Source organism: Phocoena sinus, chromosome 12, assembly GCF_008692025.1.
Source record: "Phocoena sinus isolate mPhoSin1 chromosome 12, mPhoSin1.pri, whole genome shotgun sequence".
Classification (NCBI taxonomy): Eukaryota; Metazoa; Chordata; class Mammalia; order Artiodactyla; family Phocoenidae; genus Phocoena; species Phocoena sinus.
Window position 1 is genome coordinate 49,855,711 of NC_045774.1, and position 19,778 is coordinate 49,875,488.

A 19,778-nucleotide genomic window follows, 5' to 3' on the forward strand; every position below is an offset into this window, starting at 1 on the left:
CTCCTCCACTCTAGCTAAGCCATCCTTCCCACCCTCACATCTCAGATCAAGTCATCACCACAGGTAACTCCTCTGCCTTCAACATGTCTTATCCAGAACCTCTTTTATTTTCAGATGGCTTGTTTTAAACACCCCACCTCACCAGGACCCCAGTCCACCGACAGCACTGCTTTCTTCATCACCCTCTCCAACACTCCCCCTCCTCCAGCTCAGGTTTCATGGTCTGCTTCAATTAGACTTCCGCCAACATCCAAAACCCCTATTACCTGTCTTTCTACATCACGCCTGCCTGGCAGAACTGAACGAACCCAATTATCTACTTCCTCTGTGCTCACAGCCATACACAAGCCCTGCCAGGAAAAGTCAGGCAATAGCAGAATTTAAGAAATCTTGGGGGACTTCCCTCGTGGCGCAGTGGTTAAGAATCTGCCTGCCAATGCAGAGGACACGGGTTCGATCCCTGGTCCTGGAAGATCCCACATGCCGCGGAGCAATTAAGCCCATGCACCACAACTGCTGAGCCTGCACTCTAGAGCCCGCGAGCCGCAACTACCGAGCCCGTGTGCTGCAACTACTGAAGCCCACGCACCTGGAGCCCATGCTCCGCAACAAGAGAAGCCACTGCAATGAGAAGCCCTCGCACCACAATGAAGAGTAGCCCCTACTCACTGCAACTAGAGAAAGCCCACGTGCAGCAACAAAGACCCAACGCAGCCAAAAATAAATAAATTCATTAAAAAAATAAAGAAAGAAATCCTGATCACCAACCTGAAATTAGCCCTTAGCATTTCCTGGAGGTCTCTGGTCAATCCACCCTCACACATACATGAAGGCTGTGAAACTTCCACCACCCTCAAACCTCTGCTCTGAGCAGGTGACCATCCCTCTTACCTTAAGGAGAAGTTAAAGTTATCAGGAAGGAGCATGTACGCATACACAACACACACACACACACACACACACACACACACACACACACGTACCCTTACTATTCTCTGTTCTCCCATTAAAATAATTCCTCCCTCCATGTTTCAGATTTCCTCCTTTCTGAAGCACACGATGCCCCTGATCGTCCTTTCTCTCTCCTGTGTTTTATACCTCTCAAGGATCCCAAATGGATCCTTCCCACAGGCTTTTAAACACAGCATTATGCTCTCTTAAAAAAACAAACAAACAAAAAAAAACAACATACTGATGAAAACACCAACTCTTCTTCATTTCTCGTTAGGTACTTCATTTCCCCAGGACGAGGGAAGTCCTCCTACAGCTCAGTCCACTTCAGTCAGTGCTCTCAGTGTTGGTAACACAAGGAGCATATTTCCTGTTTTCATCTTACTTGACCTGTCAGCAGCCTTTGCCACTGTTGATTGCTTACTTCCTTCATCATGAAACATGCTTTCTCTTTGTCATAACATGGCGCTCACCTGGTTTTCCTCCTACTTTTCTGTCTGTTCTTTCCCAGCCTCCTTTACAAACTCTGCCTGCTCTAACTGGACATTAAGAGCTGGGGGGTCCTCAAGACAAGACTGGAGGCTCTTCCCTCTTGCCACTCTGAACCCTCTAAATGGGCATCACCTCCATGCCCATGTCTTCAAATATCGCTGGGACACACATGAGCCACAAAATCACATCTCAGCCCAGACCTCTCTCCTGAGCTTCTATCTCACACACTGGCCACTCACTTGCCAGCTCCTCTGACAGGACTCAATCCATCTCAAACCTCAGCACATCCAAACCATACTCACCATCTTCCCTCACAGACTGAGTCCACGGTCCCTGGCTCAGTGAATGGCATCACCATCCATCCACCTGATACTCGCCAGAAACCTAGGAATCAAGCCTGACATCTCCCTCTCCCTCATATCAGACCCAGCTCATCACTGAGTCTACTGCCTGTGTCCACTTCTCTCCACCTCTACCACACCACCCAAGTTTAGGCCAGTTACCCTTTTCTGGATAATTCTAACAGCCACCTATGTGGTCTTCCAACACAGACTTTAGCCTTGTACCAATCCATTCATTCTCTAGATTGAGGTCAGGACAATCTTTTCAAAACAGAAATCTGATCACCATCCTCTCAGCCATACAAAACCTTCAATGGTTTTGGAAAGTCAGGATAAAGACCAGACTCATTAACACACCCTACAAGGCTCTGCATGTCTGGCATAACTCCCTCATCCTCTGGGACCCAGCCAGACAAGCCTTTTCTTCCTTAAATCCACCAAATCCCCTCCTGTCTCAGGGCCTTTGTACCTGCTGTTTTCTTTCTTCTTGGCCTTGTTAATGCCTCTTCGTTCAGGCTGAGCTGACTCATCGCTTCCTCAGGAAAGACTTCTTTCCCCTTATAAGCTCTCATAGCATCGTAACCCAGTGTCGGTACCTCTGCATCACTTCACCATCTCCTCTGTTAGACTGGTAGCCCTGGGAAGGCAACCACTGCTTCTATGATTGCCCTGGCACAAAGGAAACCTTCAAAACTGCTTGTCAAATGGTGGACTAAATGGACATAGGATTACTTGGTTTTTGATTAAATTGAATTATATTTACTAATCAACTTCTCAGAATAATCTCAGATACTACTAGTTTGTCGGCCAACTGCCACAAACATAATATAACAAAACCCTTGCTTTTCATATACTCAGAGTTTTCCTGGCCACAGAATGAGATTCTTCCATTTCACTTCACTGCAACAGAGACAGCTATGATTTGCTTTTAAAATATAAAATTCAGTATCACTTTATTATTGGTTTCTGATTTTTTTAAACATCTTTACTGGAGTATAATTGCTTTACAATGGTGTGTTAGTTTCTGCTTTATAACAAAGTGATCAGCTATACGTATACTTACATACCCATATCTCCTCCCTCTTGCGTCGTCTCCCTCTCACCCTCCCTATCCCACCCCTTTAGGTGGACACAAAGCATGGAGCCGATCTCCCTGTGCTATGCAGCTGCTTCCCACTAGCTATCTATTTTACATTTGGTAGTGTATGTATGTCCATGCCACTCTCTCACTTCGTCCCAGCTTATCCTTCCCCCTCCCTGTGTCCTCAAGTCCATTCTCTACGTCTGTGTTTTCATTCCTGTCCTGCCCCTAGGTTTTTCAGAACCATTTTTTTTTGGTTCCATGTGTATGTGTTAGCATATAGTATTATGTTTTTCCTTTTCTGACTTACTTCACTCTGTATGACAGTCTCTAGGTCCATCCACCTCACTACAAATAACTCAATTTCATTTCTTTTTATGGCTGAGTAATATTCCATTGTATATATGTGCCACATCTTCTTTATCCATTCATCTGTTGATGGACACTTAGGGTGCTTCCATGTCCTGGCTACTGTAAACAGAGCTGCAATGAACATTGTGGTACATGATTCTGTGAATTATGGTTTTCTCAGGGTATATGCTCAGTAGTGGGATTGCTGGGTCGTATAGTAGTTCTATTTTTAGTTTTTTAAGGAACCTCCATACTGTTCTCCATAGTGGCTGTATCAATTTACATTCCCACCAGCAGTGCAGGAGGGTTCCCTTTTCTCCACACCCTCTCCAGCATTTATTGTTTGTAGATTTTTTTGATGATGGCCATTCTGACTGGTGTGAGGTGATACTTCATTGTAGTTTTGATCTGCATTTCTCTAATAATTAGTGATGTTCAGCATTCTTCCATGTGTTTGTTGGCAATCTGTACGTCTTCTCTGGAGAAATATCTATTTAGGTCTTCTGCCCGTTTTTGGATTGCGTTGTTTGTTTTTTTGATATTCAGCTACATGAGATGCTTGTAAATTTTAGAGATTAATTCTTTGTCAGTTGCTTCATTTGCAAATATTTTCTCCCATTCTGAGGGTGGTCTTTTCATCTTGTTTATGGTGTCCTTTGCTGTGCAAAAGCTTTTAAGTTTCATTAGGTCCCATTTGTTTATTTTTGCTTTTATTTCCATTTCTCTAGGAGGTGGGTCAAAAAGGATCTTGCTGTGATTTATGTCATAGAGTGTACATGCCTATGTTTTCCTCTAAGAGTTTGATAGTGTCTGGTCTTACGTTTAGGTCTTTAATCCATTTTGAGTTTATTTTTGTGTATGGTGTTAGGAAGTGTTCTAATTTCATTCTTTTACATGTAGCTGTCCAGTTTTCCCAGCACCACTTATTGAAGAGGCTGTCTTTACTCCATTGTATACTCTTGCCTCCTTTATCAAAGATAAGGTGACCACATGTGCATGGGTTTATCTCTGGGCTTTCTATCCTGTTCCATTGATCTATATTTCTGTTTTTGTGTCAGTACCATACTGTCTTGATGACTGCAGTTTTGTAGTATAGTCTGAACTCTGGGAGCCTGATTCCTCCAGCTCCATTTTTCCTTCTCAAGATTGCTTTGGCTGTTTGGGGTCTTTTGTGTTTCCATACAAATTGTGAAATTTTTTGTTCTAGCTCTGTGAAAAATGCCATTGGTAGTTTGATAGGGATTGCACTGAATCTGTAGATTGCTCTGGGTAGTAGAGTCATTTTCACAATGTTGATTCTTCCAATCCAAGAACATGGTATCTCTCCATCTGTATGTATCATCTTTAATTTCTTTCATCAGTGTCTTATAGTTTTCTGCATATAGGTTTCTTGTCTCCTTAGGTAGGTTTATTCTTAGGTATTTTATTCTTTTTGTTGCAATGGTAAATGGGAGTGTTGGCTTAATTTCTCTTTCAGATTTTTCATCATTAGTGTATAAGAATGCAAGAGATTTCTGTGCATTAATTTTGTAACCTGCTATATTACCAAGTTCACTGATTAGCTCTAGTAGTTTTCTGGTAGCATCTTTAGGATTCTCCGTGTATAGTATCATGTCATCTGCAAACAGTGACAGATTTACTTCTTCTTTTCCGATCTGGATTCCTTTTATTTCTTCTTATCTAGTCGCCCTGCCCTCTACCCCAGCCTTTGACCTGACTGCCTACTCATATACACAAGATACGTTGACCAGTGTATTCTGACAAGGAAGCACAGAATTATGAAGCCAGGCCACCACTCTGTCCACCCGATCCTTGAGCTACAACCACACCCAATTTCTGAATCTAGTCTTTAGATCCCACTACCACATATTATCTTGCCCAGCAGATCCTGTGGATGGTCAACGAAGTGGTTGTATCAAGGCTAGGCTGTGGCTGTTTGACCTCCATGCTTCCTTCTCCAAGCTGTCCTAGAAGCTGAGGCAGAATTTCACCTGCACCTAGTTCACCCCAGAAAATCAGGAGACTGACACGCTCATTGCTCTCTTCCCTAGGGAACACACCACGGATTCTGGCATGTACCCAGGGAAGAGGCCACATGGAATCAGAGGCCAAAGGACAGCGGCTCAGACAGTTCAGACACCGTGAGCCATCATAGCATGATAAATCCACAAGTCTCTCCTCTGGGGAGAGGTAAAGCAGGCTTGTTAAACCCCTCCATGTTGTCCAGTGTAACTGAATTTCATAACCAAACAGATAGCACGTCATACCTTCACTAAATTTAAGATGATGATGGGGGAGCCAAACCTCTGAAGCATCTGGTCAAAGTGAAGAGCAGCCACATGGGCAAATGGATCTGCCTGATCCACTGGGGGGACAAAAAAAATGAGTTAAGTACCAGAATGAAAACTGTAAAGAAAGAATAAAAGAAGTACAGTGTTTTGTTTTGCATTATAATGTTTAAAGAAATGCAATTCAACTAATCTTCTGGTAGTTTCATGTCTCAAATTCCTCTCAAGCTTATCAATATTCTTCATGTATTTATTGAATTTGAATGATTCTTACATTTCTGAATATAAATAATTACATTTATATCTTATAATATAGATAGTTTACTAGTGGCCAAAATTAAAAATACATATATAAAAGTTATTGCATAAAAATATTAGTAGTCCTTCTTCTAAATGATCTACTCTTCAGTACTAAAACTTCATTAAAACCCAAGCATTTATGAGATTTCTGTGATAGTAGTTCACTATCTCTAAATGTGGGTCAAGAAGAGTTACTATTAAAAAAGACTGTTCCGGGCTTCCCTGGTGGCGCAGTGGTTGGGAGTCCGCCTGCCGGTGCAGGGGACACGGGTTCGTGCCCCGGTCTGGGAGGATCCCACGTGCCGCGGAGCGGCTGGGCCCGTGAGCCATGGCCGCTGAGCCTGCGCGTCCGCAGCCTGTGCTCCGCAACGGGAGAGGCCACAACAGTGAGAGGCCCGCGTACCGCAAAAAAAAAAAAAAAAAAAAAAAAAAAAGACTGTTCCACGCACATGTAATAGGTGGCTTAGGCATCATAGTTGAAATGTCCTGAGACCAGTATAAGGGAACTGATCCTCTAACTTGCACGTAAGAAGAATAACTTCCTGCAGTAAAAGACATGACAGAAGCATCGCAGAGTATTTGTTCCGTTTCCACTTCATTTGCAACATCACCCTGGAAAGAAAGGTGCATTTAAAAATATTTTATATCCTTAGAATTTTTTAATGGAAAAAATTTCAAGTACACAATGAAAATATAATTCCTAGTCTTAGAATGCTTTAAAAGAGGTAAATGTTGATCAACATTCAATGTGCATATTAAAAAAAGGAAAATCATTAAAATGCAATAAAGGAAGCAATTAAAAATAGCAGAGAATAGACAAGGGAAAAATCAAATTAAGTAGCTAATAATACAAGTAATAGATAGAGAACAGCTTGAGTGATATAAATGGCAGAGAAAGAGACCAAAAAAAACCAATCACATGAAATTATACAGAAGGTTAGGAAGACCAGTGAAATATAAGAATTCAATTCTGAAGACCAAGGAGGAATAAAAGGACAAAAGAAAGAGATTCCAATAAAAGATGCCTGACGGAGAGGAAAAAAAAAATCTTGAGATAGCTTTACCTATAAAAGTATATGATGATATGACAAAGAATAATTTTAGAGGCATTAATAATGTACCTGTTTAATTACCCTTGAAATATTCAAAAGTAAAAAATAGAGTTGCAAAATTCTGCTTTTTTCTTAAAGTACCAGTTATAACTATGTTCACTGCTGATATAATTTTAAGAACAAATGTTGCTATTTTAAGGCAGGATCAAAATGCAATGTCTTGCTCAATCTGTCTACTCAATCACACATCTGCCTAAGATTCAAGTTGTCTGTTGCAAAGAGAGATGGAACACTCAAAGGACATTACATGACTGAAGGCAGGACAGATAAATTTGTTGTTATTTTCTAGGGATGAGTAGAGAAGGAGTCTGTCTTGAGCCAAACGAAAGCAGAGGGAAGGGGGTAAAGGGTTTCCCGTGCCTTGCTCTACTCAGTCTTCTTATCAAGGATGCATTTCCAACGAGTGCTCCCCTCCAATTATTCCTTGGGTGGAGGTGCTTTGCTATTTTAGTCTCTCCACTAAATATGTACTACACTTTTTCATATATTACAGAAATGACTCATCCTCCAAAACATTAGACATTTCATAACCCCCTAAGGTATTGCATAACTCTAAGATAGTTGATTTTTCAGAATATATGTACATTAGTCATATTTCTCACAAGTTTCCGATACTCTAGAGAATTCATTATTCTCTTGATGATGTCCCAAACTAAGAAATTCCACTTTCTAAAATTCCACTTTGCTTCACCTGCCAGCAAAGCTGATGTAAAAAGTTAAATCGCCAGCAGTGTTGTTGTTTTCCCATCTTACCTCACAGTTTGCACCTCTCTTGAGAAAACGGGTCCCAGCGAACTTACTGGATCTTCTAGCTATTAAAGTGACATACACAGGTCGTCCATAGATCAACAGCTCTTGGAAATCAAGTTAAAGCTGTTTAGCATTCATGACTGTCACACCAAACCAAGAGAATCATTGCACCCAATATACTTTGTCCAGTAGGTTAAAGAACACCAAAAAGCTCCACCCAAGAATGGAACAACATTGGGTCTAACTGTTCTTTCCAATTATGCAGGTATTAAGGCAAAAACGAACCCACTAAGGAGTGGGTTCCATGAACTTCAGAGGAAATGGTAACCAGATGTAGGGTTATTGGCCAAGGGAAGACCTGTGGTCCCTCCTTATAGCCAAGTATGGATGTAAACAGGTACAACTAAACCTTCCTTAGTCTTCAGAGACCATATACCTGTCAAAGTGAGCAAATGTCACTTAACAGGGTGCTTGAATTATGAAGCAATAGATAACTCTGAGGGAATGGAGTTAGTATAATACAGTGAGAGCACCCAAATTTGTCACCTAACTGCAAAACTGAACACTGGGAACTGTTTAATCAAAATGACGTTTATTAATTATGTCACCTTATTTAACTTTCTGAGCCTCCATTTCATCTTCTGTAAAATGGTATAAGTACTAAAAAAACGTAACCAATTTTATTAGGTGGTTGGGAAGACTAGGTTAGGTAATGTGTGTAATGGTTACTACTGCCTGGCCTATAGCAAACGTTCAGTAAACAGCAATGACTTTTATCTCATATAGACTTCCAGAATTCATTAAATGCTTGATAAGTGGGAGACTGGAGTCAACATTTCAACGAACGAGCTTTAAAATTATAATCTATGGTGCTATTCACTACTTTAAAAAAACCCATTTATTGTACTTAATATATGCCAGGCCCTGAGTTAGCTCTTGAGAAATACAAAACAGTTTAGAATTACCTTTTAGAAACTGTCTTTAGAAACTGTAGCACATTTCTTTTAGTGTCCTTGGTGGTGAAAACTGTGTGCTTTTACAGGTTGATTTTACTTTTGGAAGCAGAGTATTTCAGAGCCAAATATCACTATTCAGTGAACGATCAAGCAGATAATACCACTCACTGGTTGAAAAGGATTATAAAGTAATGAGCCATTTCAAGTGTAGCACACAAATCTCACTCATCTTCATTCCAGACGTCCTCTGTGTCTTCATCTAGCCTCTCCTTGCCCTCATTTGCCACCAAGAAGGCAGCACAGGTCCTCTTCAAGGCTAATCTCTCCAGCTCTACCCTGACTCCACTCCTCCCAAAAGGTCTGATGCAAGAAAGCATAATATTGGTTCATCACATTCACCCACTTAATGGTCTCAAAACAACCACTCCTTTAAAGTTTTCACTCTAGGTTTTTAAAAAACCTAGAACACAAGGAAGAATGTCAACTAGAAAGCAGGCTAGGTGCACAAATGCCCTACATGATCTCAAAAGGGGACAGGAAAAACCTAAACACCACTTCTAGAAAGAAGACACTGCCTTCCTAAACCTCATAACGTAATAGCACACGTTGAGAGGTTTCAACATAGCGAAATTAAATAAAAGGACAAAAGGTATTTATAAAATTGAACTCATCAGCTTAACCCAAGGCTCAACCTATGTCTATTTAATCTATTATGCCCTAGTCCAGACCTTCATTACATTATACCTGAACCACTGCAATCTTTTCCTAACAAGTGTCCCTTTTTCTAGTCTCATTTTACTTAATCCACCTTGAAAATAGCTATCCACTCAAGCTTCCTAAGTACTAATTTGTATGTTACCCTCTTGAAAAAAAACTTTCAAAAGCTCTAGCACCAAACCCAAAGTCCTTGGTCCGACCACCAAAGCAATCTGGCGACTGGCAGTCTGACTCCCCCTAACGATCTCCTTCTCACTACACTACCTCCCAGGGGTTTTATTGATATATACAAGCCACAAGTACACTCCCATGAACTTTTCCATCTCTACATTCATGGTGCTTCCCCAATCCACAATCTTATTGCCAAGGCCTGCCTTTTGACTGAGGCCAGGCCAAGTTCAACTTTTCCTGTGAGCCTGCCCCATCCTCCCCACCTGTGAGGGATTCTGCTCCTTCTCTCCGGTAAGAATGATACTTACTACCTGTATCACTTCCTATGTACATAGCGTTTTCTTCCTTGTTATTTGTCTGTATACATAGTAGATCTGCAGTCCTGTTTGTATTTCAACTACGTGGAATGCATAGGTAATTATAATCTATCTGCTGGATGCATAGACAATTGTAATCTTATAATTCATACATAGCTTTCTACAAATCGGTACAGCATAAGTTTAATAATATGTATCTTAATTTTTTTAAAAAAGGATACTTGACTGCCCACAGAACCCATGAATAACATACAGCAGCCAGTCACGATGGACAGTATTTTTAATTATATCCAGAAGTTCGCCGTTCCACACGTACTTCATATAAGGCTCACTACAGATCCCAAATACACCTGAAAAATAAGAGTTGGTATCAGAAAGATAAGGAAATTGGTTGACATTCATTTTTAAGTTCTTAAACTTTTGTTTTTAATTTCAAAATGCCTGATCAATATCATTGCTGTTTTCAGTAGATATAACTCATCTCGTTGCCCAGAACACTGTGCTGATTCTGTACAAAGTTAAAGAAAACACACATTTTCTGATTTGTGAGTTTTTTTTTGATTTGTGAGTTTTTTTTTTTTTTTTTTTTTTGATTTGTGAGTTTTTAACCTAAGAGAGAAGAAAACAGCTGGGAAATTAAGGAGACGTGTACAAATACATGAATAAGGCCGAGAGACAGCAAGGACAGCAGCTGGGAGCATGGGCTCTGGTGTCAGAGTGCCTGGGTCCAAATCCAAGCTCTGCCTCATCAGCAGGGTGACAGGTGTGACCAAGAGGGTTACTTACTCCCAGTGCCCCTGTTTCCTCATTTGTGCCTGTATCCTGGGATTGTTATAAAGATGAGATAAGTTGATAATGTACATAAAGTGCTCAGAACAAGTCTGGTGTCTTACTGATACTTCCATAAGTGGTAGTTGTTATCATATCAAGCTTTTTCTATACAACAAAACTAATTTCATCAAGCATGATTTCAGGATATCCAAATAAATTTATTAAACATCAATGAGTTTTACAAAACTTATATAAAGTACAAAATAAAACAAGTATATTTTAAAGATAATGGCTTAAAAGATCGTTACCAGTTCTGGATAGAGGCAGTCAATACTCTTTTTCTTCTCAAAACATGTATGTTAAGAGTGTTTATATACTATGACAAACACTTTGGTTTTATTCATAAAAACTAAGCCTTCTCTACCTCTTCAATGACATTACAATGAGCATGAATAATGGATTGGAGTCCTGTCTTTGTCACTTACCAGCTCTGTGACCTTTGGCAAGTTACGTAACATCTCAGAACCTCAATTTTCTAAACTGTGAAATGATGGTACTACTCACTGCAGAGATATTATTCAGATTAAAAAAATAATATATGCAAAGTGACTAACTTGCTGCCTGACACATTCGAGATTTTTTTTAAATGTATTATTTTCCTTTTCTACCTACCCCGATACCGATTACCCTCACCCTCTCTTTCCTATCAGTTTCCCCTGTGTAGAAGGAGAATAATGCATCCCTCCCCTACAGAAAAGATGTCTATGTCCTAATCACCAGAACCTGTGAATATGTTATGTTACAATGGCAAGAAGGAATTAAAGTTGCAGATGGAATTAAGGTTGTTAATCAGATGACCTTAAGATGGGGAGACTATTCTGGATTGTCCAAGTGGGCCCAATGTAATCACAGGTCATTTTAAGTGAAAGGGGGAAACAGGAGTGTGTCAGAGTGATGTAATGTGGGAAAACCCTCGGCCGGCCATTGCTGGCTTTGAAGATGAAAAGGACAAGAAAATGGATTTTTCCCTAGGATCTCAAGAAAGGAACGCAGCCTTGCTGACACTCTAACTTTAGTCCACTGAGACCTCTTTTGGACTTCTGACTCCCATAAGATAATAAATTTGTATAGTTTTAAGTTACTGAGTTTGTGGTAATTTCTTATAGCAGCTATAAAAACCTAATACACAGTTATTCATATCTATCAAGTAGAACTGCCTGACAGATAGTAAAAAATTAAGTAGCTTTCAGAGGCTTAATTCAGATCCCAGAACAGATATTCAAATTCAGATGTGAGATGAGACATAGTGCAAATTTAGTAATACTTTTAGCTTTTCTATTACTAAGTATGATATTTAGAAGAAATGTGACAAATATTCAGGCACACATTATTTTACCCTCCACCTGTCTCTAGTGGCACAGGTTACAATCCAGATGTCTGAACCATGGCAAATTTACGTGATCTAGATGTTTTGGGGTAGGGAGGGTGCACTGGGTTTGGCCTTAGCTCAAGAGATATTCAATCTAATAAACTAACAAGAGTCAAGGCAATAACAGAGATGGCATTCAGTCTAAGTAACAGTCTAAGTCTTCTTAGAGTGGACCAGAACCTTTGGCAAAATGCTAAGAGTACAGCCTCTTTCTGTGTGTCCTGTAAGGACAAACCTTCTGGAACTTACATTCTACCTCTGCACTCACATCTCCATCACTATATAGAAGTTGCACTGAGAAAGGCACCCAAAGACACTACTAACTTTTTATGTTTCCATAGTAAGCCCAATTCAGTTAAACAGTCTTAAGTTTGAAGCAATTCCTTCACAACATTAACTCTAGCAATGTCTCTGGCTTTAGATTTCTAGACCAACCCCCAAATCCAGGGATAAAGGGACCAATACTATTCTGTGATTGGTTAGTCCCAGATGTCCAGGGCCACCCTAGACTAGTCACACACACGTCCTGCAGTAATCCCACAATGGTCTTGACAGAAGCAGGGCTTGTGAGGGACCAGAGGGGCAAGTTGAGACCAGTCAAAGTCAGAACAGCCTCTGACCTATCGCAATGGTTCCTCTAGACACTGGCCTTGTGATCTTAATCTCTAGGCCTCAGTTTCCTACTTAGCCTTTACTTCTTTCAAAGTAGCATTATACCTACTGAGCAGAGTTTTTATGAGGATTAGAGATATGACATATAAATGTCTAGGATACAAGAGGCAAGCCATGGTAACTGTTTTCTAAAACTCAACCCATACACAATTGGTCTCTATGAAGAAAAATAAGGTGGTGATGTGTATTCTCCAATATTTAAAAAGAAAATTCTCCATTCAAGGACTAAACTGAATGTATTCCATAAAAGGTGCATGAAATTTTGCTAGAAAACATCAGTATACAATTTTCTGGCTTGCCCACAAATGAAATTCATTTGGTGATGCATGATCTCTATAAAAATGAATTGGTCAAGTTCCTATACCTGAAACAACCTGATATACGGACAAAGAGCAAAGAGGAAAGGAGAAATATGAGGGAAATGTGAGTGAATTTAATGAGATGCCGTTTCATAGATGCCACATTAACATATATTGGATGTGCTGAAAACCACCTACCGCTTCCACCCTGTGTAATTAATCCTTCATCTTCAAAGATGTCGAAACTCTCCTGGCGAGTCTGGGTTGTTTCTGACTTTAACATCTCCAGGGGCATACGCAAGACAGTGAGATTATATTGAAGTGAGTGGGACAAATCATAGCTGTAACTGAGAAAAGAACTGAAACTTAATAAGAATTAGAAAAGCAAAACATATTTCATAGTCTTGGCTCCCAGAAGGAATTAAAACCTATGAACTAAATTACTTAGCACCTGTTAGTTTCCTTGGAAGCAATGTTGTACAAATAAGCACATTAAAACACAGTAAACCATGAATATAATTGGAAATTAAAAAATCACTGCATGACTTAGGCATTTGCATAACTAGAAATATACAATACAATGTGAGTAACCCACATTAACTGATTTGCAGTGTGCATTTTTTGCTTCACGCTGAAATTAATCTAACTTCAGGGCCTTGTACAAAGTGGTCACACTCTCATATATATCTGAATGAAGTACTAAAAATGTTACAATATCCACTGCAACAGTCCATGGTCTGTACTCTAGTTTACCTATGAATGAAAAGAATTCTATTAATTATTACTGGTGGTACCATAACTGACTTACTAATAAAACAAGAATAAGCAAATAACATAAGCCATCATGGTAAAATATGTTTGAAAAGCATAATAGTCATCCAAAAAAACTGTAACAGTCTGTGCAAACAAAATTTGCACAAAATTAACAATTTTTATAAGTATCTCTAGCTATATATTTTTAGCACAGAATTTCAGACAGTATCTAGAATTCTTTAGGTTTACACAAATTTGAAAGTATTTTAGTCATATTTTAAGATGGTTACAATTTTGTCTGGAGACTCACATACATATTTTAATTATTTCTTCCTCAATTTATTAATTATCAAATTATTGATTTACTATTTATTTGTTTGAAATTGATTTATTTCATCTGTGAAATTAAATTTTACCACATTTGCTTGATAGAGCCATTAGTTTTACTAGCATCTAATCTCACAGGGGTAAAATCTGTATTAAAAAGTTGGTTTTGGGGTTTCCCTGGTGGTGCAGTGGTTGACAGTCTGCCTGCCAATGTGGGGGACACGGGTTCGAGTCCTGGTCTGGAAGGATCCCACATGCCGCGGAGCAACTAGGCCCGTGAGCCACAACTACTGAGCCTGCACGTCTGGAGCTTGTGCTCCACAAGAGAGGCCCGCGCACCACGATGAAGGGTGGCCCCTGCTCGCCGCAACTAGAGAAAGCCCACGCACAGAAACGAAGACCCAACACAGCCAAAAATAAATTAATTAATTAAATTTTTTTAAAAGTTGGTTTTTCAATCACATTTACAAGAGCATAAAAAATACTTAGGAATAAATTTAATGAAGGAGGTAAGAGATCTGTACACTAAAAATTATAAGACATGGATGAAAAAAATAAGACACAAATAAATGGAAAGATATCCAGTGTTCATGGAACAGAAGAATTAATATTGTTTAAATGTCCATACTACCCAAAGGCATCTATAGATTCAGTACAATCCCTATCAAAATGCCAATGACATTTTCCACAGGAATAGAAAAAAAACAATTCTAAAATTTGTATGGAACTACAAAAGACTCCTAATAGCCAAAGCAATCTTAAGAAAGAAGGACAAAGCTGGAGGCATCAAACTTCCTGATTTCAAACCTTACTGCCAAGCTATAGCATTCAAAACAGTGTGTTACTGACATAAAAAAGACACCTAGACCAATGGAATAGAGAGCCCAGAAATAAACCCACTCCTATATAGTCAACTAATATTTGACAAGGGAGCCAAAAAGACTAATGGAGAAATGATAGTCTCTTCAATAAATGGTGCTGGGAAAACTGGACAACCACCAGCAGAAGAATGAAATTGGACCCCTGTATTACACCACTCAAAAAATTAACTCAAAATGGATTAAAGCCTTAAATGTAAGACCCAAAACTATAAAACTACTAAAAGAAAACATAGGAGAAAATTTCCTTGATACTGTTCTTGACAAAGATGTTTTTAGGATATGACACCAAAAGAGCAAGCAACAAAAGCAAAAATAAACAAACTAAAAAGCTTCAAATTAAAAAGCTTCTGCACAGAAAAAGAGAGTCAGCAAAATAAAAAGGCAACTTATGGAAGAAAATATTTGCAAACCATCTAACTATTAGGGGGTTAATAGCCAAGGTACATAAGGAACTCATAAACTCAACAGCAAACATACAAATAATCCAATTTTAAAATGGACAAAAGACTTGAGTAGACATTTTTCCAAAGAAGACATACAAATGGCCAACAAGTGCATGAAAAGTTGCTCAACATCACAGTAGAGAAATGCAAATCAAAACCACAATGAGATACTACCTCATACCTATTAGAATGGCTATTATAAAACAAACAAAGAAACAGTAAGGGTTGGCAAGGATGTAGAGAAAAGATAACCTTTTGCACTGCTGGTGGGAATGGAAATTGGTGCAGCCACTATGGAAAACAGAATGAAGGTTCCTCAAAAAATTAAAAATAGGGCTTCCCTGGTGGCTCAGTGGTTGGGAATCCGCCTGCAAATGCCGGGTACACGGGTTCAAGCCCTGGTCTAGGAAGATCCCATATGCTGCGGAGCAACTAAGCCCGTGTGCCACAACTACCGAGCCTGTGCTCTAGAGCCCGTGAGCCACAACTGCTGAGCCCCGTGCCACAACTACTGAAGCCTGCACGCCTAGAGCCCGTGCTCTGGAACAAGAGAAGCCACTGCAATGCGAAGCCCACGCACCGCAACCAAGAGTAGCTCCCGCTCGCGGCAACCAGAGAAAAGGCCGCGCACAGCAACGAAGACCCAATGCAGACAAGATCAATCAATAAATAAAAATAAATAAATTTTTGAAAAATTAAAAATAAACTACCATATGATCCAGCAATCCCATTTCTGGGTATATATCCAAAGGAAATGAGATCACTATCTCAAAGAGGTATCTGCTCCCCCATGCCCACTGCAGAATTAATGACAACAGCCAAGACATAGAACAACCTGAGTCCATTAACAGATAAATGGATAAAGAAAATGTGGCATATATAAATAATGGGGTATCATTTGGCCATAAAAAAGGAAATCTTGCCTTTTGCAACAACATGGATGGACCTGGAGGGCATTATGCTGAGTGAAATAAGTTAGACAAACAAAGACAAAGACTATGTTCTCACTTACATGTGGAATCTTAAAAAGCTGAACTTATAGAACGAGAGAGTAGAATAGTAGTTGCCAGTGGCAGGGGGAGGAATGGAGAAATGTTGGTCAAAGGGTACAAACTCTTAGCCATAAGATAAATAAGATCTGGATATCTAATGTACAGAGCATGGTAACTATAATTAACAATACTGAATTATATACTTGAAATTTGTTAAGGGAGTAAATCTTAAATGTTATCACTACACGCACACACACACACACACACACACACACACAATCACAACTGTGTGATGGGATGAAGGTGTTAACTAACCTTATTGTGGTAATCATTTTGCAATATATACATGTATCTATACATGTATCAATCATCACATTGTACAACTTAAACTTACGTATGTCAATAATATCTCAATAAAGCTGGGGGGTGGAGAGAAGTTGGGCTTTTACTTTTTTTTTTTTTTTTTTTTTTTTTTTTGCGGTACGCGGGCCTCTCACTGTTGTGGCCTCTCCCGTTGTGGAGCACAGGCTCCGGACGCACAGGCTCAGCGGCCATGGCTCACGGACCCAGCCGCTCCGCAGCATGTGGGATCTTCCAGGACCGGGGCACGAACCTGTGTCCCCTGCATCAGCAGGCAGACTCTCAACCACTGCGCCACCAGGGAAGCCCTGGGCTTTTACTTTTAACAATCAATTCTTCCTGCTTTATTCTAGCTGAATCATAACAATGCAGTATAACCTTTCCAGAAGTCTTTAACCTCATATTTTTACTTATGGAATGACGTTCAGAACTCAGTGTGGGGATGCAGACGAAGCTGAAAACGGTGAATTAGGAGAAGACCATTTCTAACAGTACCACTGAGCTTCAGTAATAACTCAGAGACTATAAACATAATTAAGCAATAAAGGCTGAAAAGCAAATGATGGAAACAAATACAATGGAAATATACTTTCAATAAACATTGGTGGAAGCAAAAATTATTTCTTTAGGAGCCCTTCACTATACTATTGCTAAATTAATTAACTGTCTTCGGTTTCACATCAATGAAGACATAATCCACTCTACACAGTAGACAAGTTTTTCTTTATTTCATAAAGAAATGGTTAACTATATTAACAGTTTAAAAATAAATTTAAAATAATGCAAAGTACCCCAAAAGTATGTAACACCAATAGCTACAACACTCTGGGTCCTCTTCTAGTCCCATGACTCAAGTCCTTGCTATATGCTATTTTATGTTCTACTTTTGAGTTTGGACATTATAGCTGAGAGAAAGTTATTTGGCTACATGGAAAATTATATTTACCTGGCCTACATATTGGTCACATCATCAGTGGTATAATATTTTATCATGATGCTCTGCTATAATTTGCTTGCTTAGTTTTCAATTATCGATATTTGGGTTGTCCCTGTGTTGGCTGGTTTGCTTGTTTGGGCCATGATAAATAGAGAAGCTATTAATGTCCCTTTACAAATAAGGATTAATATTTTCTCTCCTGATTTATTACCTTCAGGCATATTTTCATATATACTTAATGCTACGTTCCTCTAAAGGAAAGTTAGTAATTTACAGTGCCAATAGCGGTATGCTGGTATTTCAACAGTTCTTCCTATTTTGAATTTTTTACCTAATTTTGCTAGATTGTTAAATTGAAAACTGTGAAACTGTTACAACTCTGTATATAGACTGAATGCAGATTTCATTTTTGTAGTTCAAAACTAAAAAATAAGAATATTTCCTTAAAATCCTAATAAAGATGATTTTTATAGTGAGAATAATTACAATTTATCCATTCAAAATTTCAAATATCAGATTTTTAAAAGGAGGAAATACTTGTATTTGTACTATTTTAGATGAAAAACTTTGGCTATTTAAAAAAAAGAATAACTGAAGTACTACTGATTCTGTTTTTACCCTATGGAAAATTATATAAACATTTAAGAGAATGATAAGAGCAAAATTCAGCTCAAACATACCTAAAGTAAAAATTGCTGGACAGGTCCACATTTTGAAATATTCGTAGATACCTAAAATAAAAATGATGACTATAGTTAACAACCTGATGACTATAGTTACCACTGCTATATGATATACATTAAAGTTAAGAGAGTAGATCCTGAGTCCTCATAACAAGGAAAGAAATTTTCTTTTTTTTTCTTTTTCTTTTTATTGTATCTATATGAGATGACAGATGCTAACTAAACCTACTGCAGTAATCATTTCACAGTATATTATATCTAAGTCAAACCATTATGCTTAACACCTTAAACTAACACAGTGATGTATGCCAATTTTATCTCAATAAAACTGGGGAAAAAAATGACCAAAAAACCCCAAAGCATATTGCATTCACACAACACCATTATTTGTTCATAGCTTAACATATACATATATATACATTTATATTTGTAAATACACTCATTGAAACTGAGAAATTCAATCCATAACTGGAGAAGAGATTTCATCTGGAGCAATTTCTAAGTATCCTGATCATCACTTGAGACCCTTAACTTTAGTTTGACCGTTTCCTCATCACTGATTATGCCAGAGAGGGAAAGTCATGCCCTTACATACATAGGGCGCTTAGACTTTGGGCAAGACAGAAGTAAATACTGTTCTTGTTTTCACAATATGCTTTGAGGTTGGAGAGAGTGGAGGAACAAAAACAAGCACAAATGTTTGTGGGTCACCATAATTTTAAGCTGCAAAGTTTTTTTAAACTGAAAAAAAAAGTGCAGAATAAAATGTCCATGTATCTACCACTCAGGATTAATAAATGTTAACACTTTTTCATATTCGTTTCAACCTTTTAAAGACACTGATCACAAATGGGTATTGAATTTGTCATATATATATATATATATGAAAAATATATATATAAATATAAACACACACACACATATTTTTTGGCCATGCCGTGCGGCTTGCGGGATCTTAGTTCCCCAACCAGAGATCGAACCTGTGCCCTCGGCAGTGAAAGCGTGGAGTCCTAACCACCGGACAGCCAGGGAATTCCCTCAAATACATTTTCTACATATATTAAGATAATCATAATTTTTCCCAACAATATTTTAATATGGTGAATTGCTCTAGCAAATTTTATAATGTTGATACAACCGCATATTAGAGGGGTAACCTCTACTTATCATTTTGTATGAAATGTTTTACAGTACTTTATTTCCTAATATCATACCAAACATTTTTACTTAAATGCATTATTGGATTACATAGTTTTGTAAGTATGGTAAAAGTTTACCTATCCAGTAATAGTGTAAGTCCACCTATAACAAGCTATTAAAATAATTGTATCTTATTCTGGATTATTCCATTTACTATACAATATTAATCACAAGATAAGTTCATTCTTTAAAGATAGTCATATC

General features: G+C 38.6%; 1 protein-coding gene across 6 annotated transcripts in view; it reads right to left on the reverse strand.

The window, feature by feature from the left end:
- FIG4 (FIG4 phosphoinositide 5-phosphatase) overlaps positions 1 to 19,778 on the reverse strand; it is a 136,200-nt gene that overhangs the window by 75,856 nt on the left and 40,566 nt on the right. For all 6 annotated transcript variants that reach the window (XR_004352537.1, XM_032651275.1, XM_032651274.1 and 3 more), the window contains exons 5-10: positions 18,372 to 18,422; positions 13,197 to 13,345; positions 10,049 to 10,177; positions 7,670 to 7,770; positions 6,254 to 6,416; positions 5,484 to 5,581 (exon numbers count right to left, since the gene is read on the reverse strand). Coding sequence is in view for 5 of the 6 variants with exons in the window: in XM_032651275.1 (XP_032507166.1) it covers positions 5,484 to 5,581; positions 6,254 to 6,416; positions 7,670 to 7,770; positions 10,049 to 10,177; positions 13,197 to 13,345; positions 18,372 to 18,422 (691 nt within the window). In the remaining variant the exon portion in view is untranslated. The remainder of the gene's footprint in view (positions 1 to 5,483; positions 5,582 to 6,253; positions 6,417 to 7,669; positions 7,771 to 10,048; positions 10,178 to 13,196; positions 13,346 to 18,371; positions 18,423 to 19,778) is intronic.